This window comes from Penicillium griseofulvum, assembly GCF_001561935.1.
Source record: "Penicillium griseofulvum strain PG3 chromosome Unknown contig_11, whole genome shotgun sequence".
In the NCBI taxonomy this organism is placed as follows: Eukaryota; Fungi; Ascomycota; class Eurotiomycetes; order Eurotiales; family Aspergillaceae; genus Penicillium; species Penicillium griseofulvum.
In genome coordinates, this window is record NW_024467432.1 from 340018 (window position 1) to 352236 (window position 12219).

Here is a 12219-nt window from a genome sequence, read left to right on the forward strand (position 1 = left end):
TCCCCACTAAGAGCCACCACATCCATGGACGCCAGTGGCTTGAAGTGTTTAGCTGTGAAGAGTCCTTGGAGCCCGAGATGACAAGTGTTGAGTTGTCTGCTCGTCGGAGGAAGTGGGCTCCCAAGCTTAAGTCTGGGTGTATGACCTGCAAGTAAGATTTCCATCTCAGATACCAAAAGCACTCGCTAACTCTTCAGATATCGTCGAGTCAAATGCGATGAAGAAAAGCCTCAGTGTCGGCGATGTACCTCGACAGGTCGGAAATGCGGATATGCTCACCCACCTTCTGTGGTAGAAGGCTACGGATCATGCCACAACAATGATTTGTGTCAACGACTGGTTAAGGTAAGTAGCTCAGACAAACGGCGTACGAATGATTTAATCACACCGCATAGTGCGATACCGTCAGTCCTGGAAGTTCATCTTCTTCGTTTGGGAGTCACCCTTTGGACAAAGTAACACACTCACATACGCAACCTTCAGAGCGAATTGAGGGAGTTCGACGACTGACTGAGCGAAAATTTCCCCTTATATATCCCCTGGCCGAATCGTGGAATGTCCACTTCATTCCATTCGTCATAAATAAGTTCAGGCTTTCATTTCAAATGGCTAAAAGCATCTACGATACTGTTCCCGATGTCCTTTCTAAAGCGGAGGAGCAGTCCGCTCTATACCAGGCCTGCAATGCCGTCGCACGCTCTTATATGGCTAACATTACCCGAACTTCGAAGGCAACCTCGGATCGAGCTAAAGCATACGGAATTGCGCTTATGGCTATCCGTTCAGCTATCCAGGATCCTCAACAATGTAAAAGCGACAATACATTATTAGCCATATGGCTGCTAGGACTATACGAGGTAAAATGATGTAGCAATTGGCGAGTAACAACTAAGCTGACACTTGGATCAAGCTCCTCTTAGGCGTGCGAAGTGACAATGAGCCAGTTGCGACTCCTGGGTGGCAAATTCACAACCATGTGTTGTCAGAGATGATCCGCCTGCGTGGCTCGGAGCAGTTTACTACTCGGAACGGGCGGAATCTTTTCGTCGTTATCTTGAACAGTGTGGTAGGTTGTTCGCCTTCATAGATTGTGTTCATGGCTAACATTAACTTACTAGGAAACCAAAGCACTCATGTCTGGCAAAGAAAATAAAGACGCATTCACATGGTTTCTTCTGTTCTATAAATATTGCGAACCATCAGAATATCCAATGCTCCGGGCATGTATTTTTTCACACCACTGTGCTAGCATTTGCAGCCGTATTCGCGCCCTAATTGATACAGGCGACCTCGACGAGATGCTGTCCAACTCTCCGTCCATTCTCCAAGACGTGGACGACGTGGAGCAAGCAACCCAACCCTTGTCTCACGAGAAGGCGGTGTCAAGCTATATGGTGGACCCCCCACTGACGCCGTATGTTCAGCCGAAGTACCAATACCCATGTTATGTCGGTGTCCAAGTTCTCCAAAGCAACTTCCGCATGCGCCTCTCATACGCAGTCTTGGAATTCTTGTGGTATGCTTGCAAGGCTCCGGCCTGTACGCCTCAACAGCGGATGATTTTTAAGCGGTACCAGCGTCGCTGTGTCGAGGAGATCCAAGCCCTTGTGAATAAAGCCTCACGTGTACTGCATGTTTTGCCTGATATGGGGTCTGATAACCTCCTCGATCAGAGGGAGGACGCAGCGGATGAACTAAATGGCAATGATTTCCGCACTGGAGAGTCGCCAGATACAGTGCAAGGTCCATCCGGAGAGGCACGCGAGCCCTCCGCCGGAGCTGTGAGGGTCTGTCTTGACTTTGAAAAGCAAGGTCGAAAATCCACTTTATTATTCAATCACACTGACCGTGGAATATCGGTTCTTCGGTTTCGGTTCGGGAATGAGACACAAGCACACTAGACAGGCAAGACCTTGCCCCAATCGAAGACATGTGTCTTTTCCTCGCACTTCGCAGTGGCTTTGTCTCCGGTGAAATACCAGTACGTCTTGCATATCCTACACAAACCCTTTTTGGAAGTACAGACATATTTTACGTTTTCTATCGGTATATAATGAATGGAGTACAAGCTTTATAGATAAACAACTAAAGTCTTAGCTTCAAGTCACCACCCATTGAATCCACACAAGTTGGTGTGGATGTCGATGTCCCCGTATGGCCAGGAGAGGCATTGGTGGCAGCAGTTTCGATGGGGTACCGCCAAGGTGTTATACTTCAAGTTCATCGAAGATATAGAGGCAATCGTGGCAAACACTAAAGAGGTATTTTTCGTGCCGCTAGAGACTCATGTGCTGGTAGAAAGTAGCAAGAGGCACCGAGCGTAGACTTGGTCATGTTGCAGTCTAAAGTCCCGGTGACGATGAAGATAGTACTATTCCAAGAGCTGATGATATCGTTTATGAAAGTCCTGGAAGGAGGGACCGGTAGTGACAGTATGGGGCAAGGGATAACCGGAAGAGGTGCATTGGTTGGTTGCGCTAGATCGACAGTCTGAATACTGCTATGATTAGGAAAAATGCGTGTGGTTTGGAGTACCCAATAATATTCAACACCCTACTTCTCTAAAATACAATGAATGAGGGTAGACAGATTCTGTTTTCAAACCACATGGTATTTACATCAAATCAGTTCGCCCATTATCTGCCCTGCCTTTCGCGCAACTTGCTGGGCATCTGGGCTGATATCCTCATATTTTACCATGAACAAGAACCGTTCCTTCCACAGCTGCCATCGCCCCTCCGTAAACCCGTGGCTTCCTTCCCAAAGGTCTGTTTCACCGGGAAGAACTTGTTGAATGTACTCAGAACTGTCGGGTCGATCATCCTTCCACATCAACCCCCCGGCATGGATTATCCATTGTGCAGTGGCGCATATATCAGTTGCCAGTAGTTCTGATACATCCATCTTGTACCATGGTGGCTGTCTCTGAAGCGCGGACTGTGCCTGACGTCTTCCCTTCTTGTACTTCGTCGGGTCCATCTCTAAACACTTCTTCAATAAACTCAAGCCTAAAGCACGAAGCTTTATTCCTTGACTAAAAGAAGTTGTAGCTAGCAGTCTTGCTGAGAAGGTATTCATATTAATCCATCTAGCGGTTGACTTAGATGCGGACACTGTCCATCCTGATGATGCATAGGGTGAGGTCATATCCCACTTGTCGCGCCACATGCTCCCGAAGCAGCCCAACCATTTCCGTATGTCTTTAGGTTCTGACTCAGATAGCTGTGAATCTAGTGCTTCGGCTTCAACCAAGAGCGCCAGCAATGAGGAATGACTTGAAGGAAAGTCGGCAGCGGCCTCATAAATTAGCTCCCAGAGAGCCCATGGCGTATCATCATTTTTGAAATCGAGCAAGCTCAGTTCTTTGATTGCGGTGGTTGAATCAATCTTGTTTGAGAATAGTTGCCGTAGGACCTCTGCATGAGGGCGTGCAGTGCTGTATTCAGGGTCTTTAGTTGTCTGGAGCCAGGATTCGTAATCAATTGTCGACATGATGGAGTTGATGTAGGTGCTACTACTAAGGGTGGCTGTTGATGGGACTTAAGCATATAATGATTTTACTCCTGGTACTTGGTTGCCTAAAATGAGTGTTGACAAAAACCGGCTGGCAGGTTGGGTGTATCCATCAACCGTCATCAAGGTAAGGTATGTACATTTAGAAAGGGTTGAGAACTGTTACTAGCCTGAGACAGATACGGTTTCAGGTCTCATATGGAAGGGCCATTTGAGTTGTTGCCAGGAGAACTTTTCTGGTCATTCAAGCCACCTGAGAGAGATCTCATTCGAAAATTTCGAGCCACTTATAAGTTCGCAATATCCTTACTACAGCAGAAAAACGGCAAGGAGTACTAAAGCGAAAAGGGAAAGCTATGTCTCTGATGTATATGTATCCAATACTCATAGAGAGGTTAGGCGACATAAAAGCTGACATCATTTTGGCCCCCAAGAAGTATAGCCTTCTAGCCGTTGATCTTTAGTTGAAAATAGTGGCAGCATAGCCCTTTTTATTGCCATATCGGGAAGATGATTGTCGGTGCCAAGATACTACAGCTTGGCATTCTATCAGCAGGGCTAGAGTTTCCAACCTGATTTTTCTAGATTTCACTTTCAAGGATTACTTTCAAAGATCTTGACACTGCCGACAAGATTTGTGTCGACGAGCGAGGGTTATCTCCTGATTTCAATGAGGGTGCGCCTGTTGACCAAAAATGTCCCCTAAAAGGCAACAGCACGATGCCGAGGAAACAATAGTGAAACAGCCATTATCGGTTTTTAGATCATGGTCATGGTTTCCAAATTATTCCAAAGCGCCCAAGGAGGAGGTGCAACAAGTAACGACCGATCCTGATCCTGTTCACAGATGGATAAAGGGTGTTGTGATCTGTTCATGGATCATTGGTGGAGTCCTCGCGTTGAACATCATCCTTACCATTATCGCTGCTGGTCTGGCATATTCGGGGGATAGTGGGCAAATTTTCTCATTCGCTTCACTCTACATGGGAAAGTGCACTACTTCCAAGAATTGGGCCACAGGCCTGCACCTCCTGATCAACATTCTCAGCACTGCCCTTCTAGGGGCGAGCAACTACTGCATGCAGTGTCTTGCAGCCCCTTCGCGAGAACAGGTGGATAAAGCTCACAGTCAAAAGACATGGATTCGAATCGGTGTGCCGAATATCATGGACCTTATTCGCTATCAAACAGGCAAGCGACGCCTTCTGGGATCAATCCTGCTGATCACCTCGCTGCCTATCCATTTGATGTTTGTGGTTTATATCGTTTGGATCCCGATGCATTTCAGCTGATCTGAATTTCTACCAGTTATAACTCGGCCGTCTACTTCTCTATTGGGCCAACGGAATATTCCGTTATTGCAGCGCAGGATAAGCTTATTCAGGAACACGGCAACTCCACAGAATTTGAGCAATGCTTTACGGAAAATGTTAGTATCGAATTGCAATCATTCAATGCTGCCATCCGTGATGGGAGTTTCAACACTCTCTCCAAGCAAGAATGTGTTGATACCTTTGCTCAAGACTATGCATCCGGGTACGGCATGGTTGTTCTGGTGACCAATGACCCAATGCCTCAAAACGAGTCTGTGGCCTGGATAGGAACTGGGAATAGCCAAAGCTTGGAGAGTGGCAATTCTCAATTTAGCTGGCTTTGTGATAGAAAATATCCCTGCACCAAAATTCTAGCTGAAGAAAACATCAAGAACTGGTCGGCTCACGCACTAATATGGTCACATCCCACCATACATCTGTCGGTGCCTATCCCAGGTGGGCTTTATGAGAGTGGAGGATGGTTGGATGTTGGACTTTACGGCGTCCCAGAAACCGAGGACTACAACCACCTTGATGATATTCTGGATAGATACCCTTCCCTGGAGGAGTTGCAAGCTGAGCTAGATAACCCTTCTGGCTGGGTTAACAGCTCATTTCCTGGTAGTGTGACAGCACGCAAAGGTGAACCAGATTGCGGGTACCGAACAGGCTATGGTGAACAGACTCCACAATCATATTCAATCGACCATTGCATGACCCTACCAGTTAAGGAGACTTGCCAGCTATTCTTCAGTCCACCGATCTGCCTAGTTGTGATTGGCTGCAATATAGTCAAGCTCATCTGCGCGCTGTTAGCAGCGCGTGAGAACAGAAAAGATATTTTCCTCACCACCGGAGACGCGATTGCGTCTTTTCTTACCAAAGCGGATCCAGCCACCGAGGGAGTTTGCCTACTGTCCCGGTCTCTGACCAACAAGAGAACACAAGGATGGCAGAAATACAAGGGCCGTGAACGCAAATATCTGGATTTTGTGGAAAAGGAAGATATGCCACTTCGTTTACCTTCAAGAAAACGATGGTTTCAAGCTGCGAGCATCTCACGCTGGGTGTATACGATACTCTTGTATGATATTACCTCTCTTTTGATACTGGCGACCTCGGCGAGAAGTTAGCTGACTCTAATCAGGTTTGTGTGCATGTTGGTCCCATCCATCATTGTTCTTCGCCTGGGAATTCTCAATTACAACAAATCATCCAAATCGAATAATATATGGAAGTCTGGCCTGGGAGATGCAAGCGCAGCGACCACCCTCAAGGGCCTGAGCATTCCCGCTACTGCAAGTGGAATATTTTCCATGATTTTCATGGCCAACGTACCTCAGATACTGGTCTCACTGGCTTACTTCTTTTACAATGGGCTGTTAACCTGCATGCTCGGCGCCGTCGAGTACGACAACTACGCCAAAGAGCAAAAGCCTCTCCGCGTATCTTGGCCGCGCGGCGCCCAGCGTTCAACATACTACCTCAGTCTTCCATATCGATACAGTGTTCCACTGTTGGTCGTCTCCGCTGTTCTCCACTGGCTCGTATCCCAGAGCTTTTTCTTTGTCCAGGTAATCCCATTTGACCGACACGGAATACCCCAAAGGAGCAATCCAGAGGTCCTTGTTACTTGCGGCTATTCACCAGTTGCCATAATTTTCGGAATAATTGTTGGTGGTTTGCTACCAATTGTGGCCATACTTCTGGGCTTGCGTCGCTTCAGATCGCACATGCCGCTGGCTGGACAGTGTAGTGCGGCAATCAGCGCTGCGTGTCATCCAATGACTACCGCAGTCGACCATGCACTGAAACCGGTGCAATGGGGTGAAGTTCCAGATAGGGTCTTGTCACATGGCATTTTTTCGAACACAATAATAACGGATGTTGAGTTTAAAGCTCGATCGAGTTTTGGAAATGACGAGCAAAGGCCATCTTTGGCCACGGAGCTGGATACAAATGATTCCAGAGCTGTTGGTTACTTGCATTGCACATTTACCTCGGAGGATGTTAGTGAACCGAGCACATCACGTCTCTATCTCTAGCTAGTGCAGGGTGGAATTGGTGGAAATCTGTAAATCCTACATACTTAGGATAATCTAGATATAATAATTGTTAGAAATGAGAGTCTTAAGAAACAACCAAAAGGTAAAACACTAGACCTGTGTTCACCTGGAGATGCACTTGTGTACAAGATGGATGTAGTGAGCGTTGTGTCTCTGTGTATAAACAAACAAAGCGCGAGAGACAAGGAAGAATAAATAAGCTAATATCTAGTACTCAACAGTAGGTCGCCTAGTGGTATGTTGGTAACATGACAATGTGTACCACGAGGGATGTGCCTAAGATCTTCCACTACCTGACTATTCCCTTTGACTCTGGTCGTGATTGCGTTTGATTAATTATTTTTGGGTGTCAAAACCTCCCTCTTCTTTTCTTTTTCGAAGACAACCTGGAATTGTTAGAGCCTCATATCAGGGTCGATGCCTGAGGCACTTAGGCTCAGTATTCACAATTCTTCCCTTTTGGTCCTCTTCCTATATTCCCTGTCAATGGTTTTCATACTTACAACTCACTAGGGCTGACTTAGAGGGGTTTTATATCACAAACAAATGTGTATTTTACGCTAATTTGCACACAAACACATCTGTATCCACGCCTGGGGCTTTATCCTATGTCCTAGTCTATTACCTCATTTGCACTAGCACTAGAAGTCAATAGGGACATGTAATGCTGTCTTTATAGTGAGTATGCCCACAGCTTGATGTGGGGATTATTAGTGAGTCATCCACAGCTCGGAATCGAAAAGGTATCGAAATGGAGTTACTATCATTAACAATCCTCCATGAGCTTCATACAATGTAAGATGAATATAATAGATTCCTTAACACTAGTAAAAAAGCCAATAAATCAAGATTGGGAACTAACGTTGGGATGCAATGCAGATGTGTAGATGGCTTTATACTCCGGAAGAACATTCACCCGAAGCCCAATGAGGGGCCTTTCATATGAAAATGGCGTGATTGGCGGGGCCTCCGACATCGTTTGGTTCTTGACTGAAACAGGCAGGCGGTATCCACTTCCATAACTCTATTGCCAATTGAGTCACAACAAAAAAAATATGCAGCCGGAAGTGGCCCCAATGGTCTCCGCTTTCGCCGATTTCCCCTCCAAAACCACTTCTAACTCCCTTGCATTACATCGTACAGTCTTTACTTTTTTTTTTGGGTCGACATTATGGCTACCACCGTTCTTGATTCAAATTTGCCAGTGACCGCGCAGGCCCACAGCAATTGGGTCGTGCAGAAATTCGGTGGTACTAGTGTTGGCAAGTTCGCGCTCAATATCATTGAGCAAGTGGTCCAGTATGACGCATTTTCTCGATTTCGACTTTGGACTGAATGGACACTGACAATCTTATAGACCGAGCCTCGTGAACAACAGAGTTGCCGTCGTATGCTCTGCGAGAAGCAGCTCTACAAAAGCTGAAGGCACAACCAACCGGTGAGTCATCGTGATACTCTTCAGCCATACCAAGATTGATATACTAATACCAATCTCTCCGGAACAGACTATTGCGGGCAGCACGGGACGCTGAACATCCTCGTTCGCGGCAATATCTGACATTGGTGGAGGCTGTTCGTTTGGAGCATGTTCAAGTCGCCCAGGAAGAATTGAAGTCGGTAGAAATAAGAGATAAAGTGATCGCGGATATCACTGGAGAATGTGAGCGAGTACTCAAGTTCCTGGAGGCTGCTCAGACTCTAGGAGAGATCAGTTCGCGCTGTGTGGACAAGGTGATGAGTGCCGGCGAGAAGCTGAGCTGTCTGCTCATGGCTGCTCTACTACAAGACCGCGGGGTTGATTCGCAATATGTGGATCTTTCTGAAATCATTGATTTCCCCATCGGTGCCCACGGCTTGGACCAAGACTTTTATAATACTTTGGCAGCAGCTTTCGGCAGCAAAGTCGAGGCCTGCGGGCACCGTGTACCTGTGATGACTGGGTACTTTGGTACCATCCCCGGTGGTCTGCTTGATCAAATTGGTCGTGGATATACCGATCTCTGTGCTGCCCTTGTCGCGGTCGGAACCCGCGCGCAGGAGCTGCAAGTGTGGAAGGAGGTGGATGGCATATTTACCGCGGACCCGCGTAAAGTGCCAACAGCTCATCTGCTACCAGCGATTACCCCCGCCGAAGCCGCTGAATTGACCTTCTACGGATCGGAAGTCATTCATCCGTTCACCATGGAGCAAGTCATTCGCGCAAGGATCCCTATTCGTATTAAGAACGTCATGAACCCAAAGAACGAAGGCACAATCATCTTCCCTGACTGTGTGGCTGAGCTGGAGAGAACCACACCGGGACATGATCCGCGTCTGTTCCGGACCCGGAGCCCCAGTCTTGCGCAGACCCCGAAACGGCCGACAGCAGTGACCATCAAGCATAATATCCTGGTGATCAACGTGCATTCCAACAAGCGGTCGCTCTCTCATGGCTTCTTTGCCGGCATTTTTTCCGTATTGGACAAGTGGCGCCTATCGATTGATTTGATCTCGACTAGTGAGGTCCACGTGTCCTTGGCCCTTCACTCGGAAATGCCCCTTTTGAATGGAAATGGACAGGATGAGTACCAAGTCATTAACGAGGACCTTCAGGGGGCATTGAATGACCTGGAGAAGTACGGAACTGTCGACATCATCCCTGAGATGGCCATTCTCAGCTTGGTGGGCAAGCAGATGAAGAATATGGTCGGCGTCGCAGGCCGTATGTTCACCACACTCGGAGAGAACAGCGTGAATATCGAGATGATCTCGCAAGGTTAGTGAATAATTGCTGATCCCCAGTCCCCCACACCCCCTCACTCCACCCTCCTTGACTGAGGCTAACTCGATCTTTCCCCCTCGCAGGTGCAAGTGAAATCAATATCTCCTGCGTCATTGAAGAACGAGACGCCGACCGTGCCCTGAATATCATCCACACTAGCATGTTCACCTTCTTGGACTAAACGTCCCACATTTGCGCATCGAGCAAAAAGTCATTGTTTAAGATATCCCTTGGGTTTTGTTTGTGATAGAAAAAAGTTATGCATCCCGGAAGTCGTGGCCCCCTGTCGAGGGGGCACGGCCTTTGTTGGGAAAACCAAGCATAGGCTTTCTTTTTTTGTGATGCATGGGCTTGGCGTATTGTTTTCCCCGGTCTCTTTTTTTTTCTCCCTGATTTTAGAATAGAAGTCATGAAGCGTTGGTTTCATGAGGGTTTCCTCAAGGTCGGAGATATTTTAATCACATCTATATCGCATATATTGGATTTCTTCCCTTTCCATTGAATTACCCCTCGCTCTTCTTTTCGTTCTATCCTTTTGACCTCATTTTACATCATACGATACATGCATAGAAGAAAAAAAAAAAAAACTATCTTTAGACCTCACATGTCACAGTGTTTTACAAGTTGTGGATTGTTGGACATTATTATCGTTTGAAATGAGTTGCTAGGTCCTTGCAATCTTGTTACTCCGTACCTATGCATGTAGGTATTGGCATGCCATATATCAATCAAAGACACGGTTCTAACCTGTCTACAGAGTATGTGGATCGTTTCAATTGCTATTACATTCTAGCTGGATTTAGCTACCTAGCATCCCTCTCTAGTTTCACTCAAGATTTGGAGACTACCTTTAGTGTTAATGTCGGGTTGTCTCGAAGCCTTGTGATACTAACCTCCTCAGCTTAGATCTCCTTCCTTACCAATGCCCTTCTTCTCCCCGATTGTGCCCCGATAGTGGCCCGTAACTGCATCTAAATTCTCCAATGGCTTGGTAATGGGCAGGAATTATCAAGCCGAGAAAGGTTCATTGTGGCATTGAGTGCCCTCAGGTAAACGGCGAGAAAGAAAATCCATGATAGGGTACTGTACGTACAACGGCCTAAATACGGGGTACTTTGTACAGTGCATGAATCTGTTACATGGATGTCTGATATACAAGCAAGGGCATAGGGAGTAGGGATCTCCCCTAGATTCAAATAATAGATTCCCAGTTCTAGCTTCAATGCATTACCCTCTACCCCGTATACGAAGTAGTCCATGCTCTCTGTACGGAGGTCTGATTATTAGGTTACGGAACCTGCAGACATGAGTGCAGCACATGCGTTGTACGATGCAGAACTGGAAAGTCGATTGGCCCTCGAAGCACCCGAGAGCCATTTGCCACTAGTCAAGGGCGTGAGGGAGATCCTCCATTGACAGCGGAGAAACAAGGGATAAAAATCACCGTTTCAGTTACATCGACACGTCTGCATACCGGGATGACTGGGCCAATTGGGGTTACGAATGGGATTTAAGAATAGTATGCATAGTTTCGGTCTATGCAGAACTAACAACACACTGTTAAAGATAGATCCAATATGTCATATATAGTTATATATATATATATATATATATATGTCCAATAGTGCCATTTTCAAACCATCAGGCAATAATGCAGAGAGACCTGACATACTCCTCGGTGGATCAGATCGACGCTAGAAAATGTGAGCAAGGGAGGGGACCCCCTTTAGTACGAGATGTTGAAACTATAATACAAATAATACCACCTGAATATACCCCACCTTTCATAATAAAACGCGTGACGCGTCTATATAATTACCATACATTACAAGTATTATCAGACTATCTCCATTGATCTCCCTCTTCTCTCCTCCCCCCGCCTTTCTTCTCAAGAAATTGAACATTTCTAGAATTCTATAATAATGATTTAGTACCTTCCAAGGTTTTACAGAGAAAGAAGGAAAAAAAAAACCCCCCCAAAGGCCTTTTCGTCTTTGTCACAGAGCCCCATTCTTCCCAAGGTTCTCTTCCCGGTTTTACTCGCTACCTTCCATTCTCTCTCTCTCTCGCGCGCGCGTATCTATCCTCTCTGTATTCTTCTCTCTATTATCATCAGCTTCAACAGTTCATACACCATATTTGGTTATCTCCCAAATTTCATCTCTATTATCTGTGATTCGCGCAACTGGTGTGACGGCTTAGCGCCTTGTGGCCCAACTTGTCTAAGCTGCATGACGGCCTGAGGTTGACTTTTCACTCTCAATCTACGGAGTACGATTGGCCCAATCGGAATTCTCTGCACAGTCTCATCACATCTAGACACGGCTCGCTCGTGTGTCGCAAACTTGGCTGGAGGCCTTGTTTTCAACAGTCGCGCTCTTCCCTCATCTCTGTTTACGCGTCATATGGTCTCTCTCTTGACTGGTGATATTGTGACTTGGTGTCCTATCGTTTAGGTGATGGGATCAACGCGTTCTACGGGCGCACACTATTCTTCAGTGCTAGCCCCATCAGCCCAAGAGATCATCAGATCGCAGCCCCGTCTACAACCCTCACCGCTACCACT

The 12219-nt window shown here is 46.7% G+C and overlaps 4 protein-coding genes across 4 annotated transcripts; 3 read left to right on the forward strand and 1 right to left on the reverse strand.

Moving 5' to 3' along the window:
* Positions 1 to 605: 605 nt before the first annotated feature.
* On the forward strand, positions 606 to 1901 carry PGRI_086460 (uncharacterized protein; the record flags this gene model as incomplete). The annotated part of the gene is made up of 4 exons (XM_040796360.1): positions 606 to 857; positions 911 to 1066; positions 1119 to 1168; positions 1259 to 1901. 4 exons carry the CDS (start codon positions 606 to 608, stop codon positions 1899 to 1901), a joined length of 1101 nt encoding a protein of 366 aa, XP_040650898.1.
* A 718-nt stretch (positions 1902 to 2619) lies between these two features.
* Positions 2620 to 3492, reverse strand: PGRI_086470 (DUF3632 domain-containing protein; the record flags this gene model as incomplete). Its single annotated transcript, XM_040796361.1, has 1 exon — positions 2620 to 3492. One exon carries the CDS (start codon positions 3490 to 3492, stop codon positions 2620 to 2622), a length of 873 nt encoding a protein of 290 aa, XP_040650899.1.
* Positions 3493 to 4208: 716 nt separating this feature from the next.
* PGRI_086480 (uncharacterized protein) lies at positions 4209 to 6871 on the forward strand (the record flags this gene model as incomplete). Its single annotated transcript, XM_040796362.1, has 3 exons — positions 4209 to 4762; positions 4822 to 5910; positions 5974 to 6871. 3 exons carry the CDS (start codon positions 4209 to 4211, stop codon positions 6869 to 6871), a joined length of 2541 nt encoding a protein of 846 aa, XP_040650900.1.
* Positions 6872 to 8063: 1192 nt separating this feature from the next.
* PGRI_086490 (aspartate kinase) lies at positions 8064 to 9834 on the forward strand (the record flags this gene model as incomplete). Its single annotated transcript, XM_040796363.1, has 4 exons — positions 8064 to 8191; positions 8250 to 8330; positions 8398 to 9647; positions 9737 to 9834. The coding sequence occupies 4 exons, from the start codon at positions 8064 to 8066 to the stop codon at positions 9832 to 9834; spliced, it is 1557 nt and encodes a 518-aa protein (XP_040650901.1).
* Positions 9835 to 12219: the final 2385 nt, after the last annotated feature.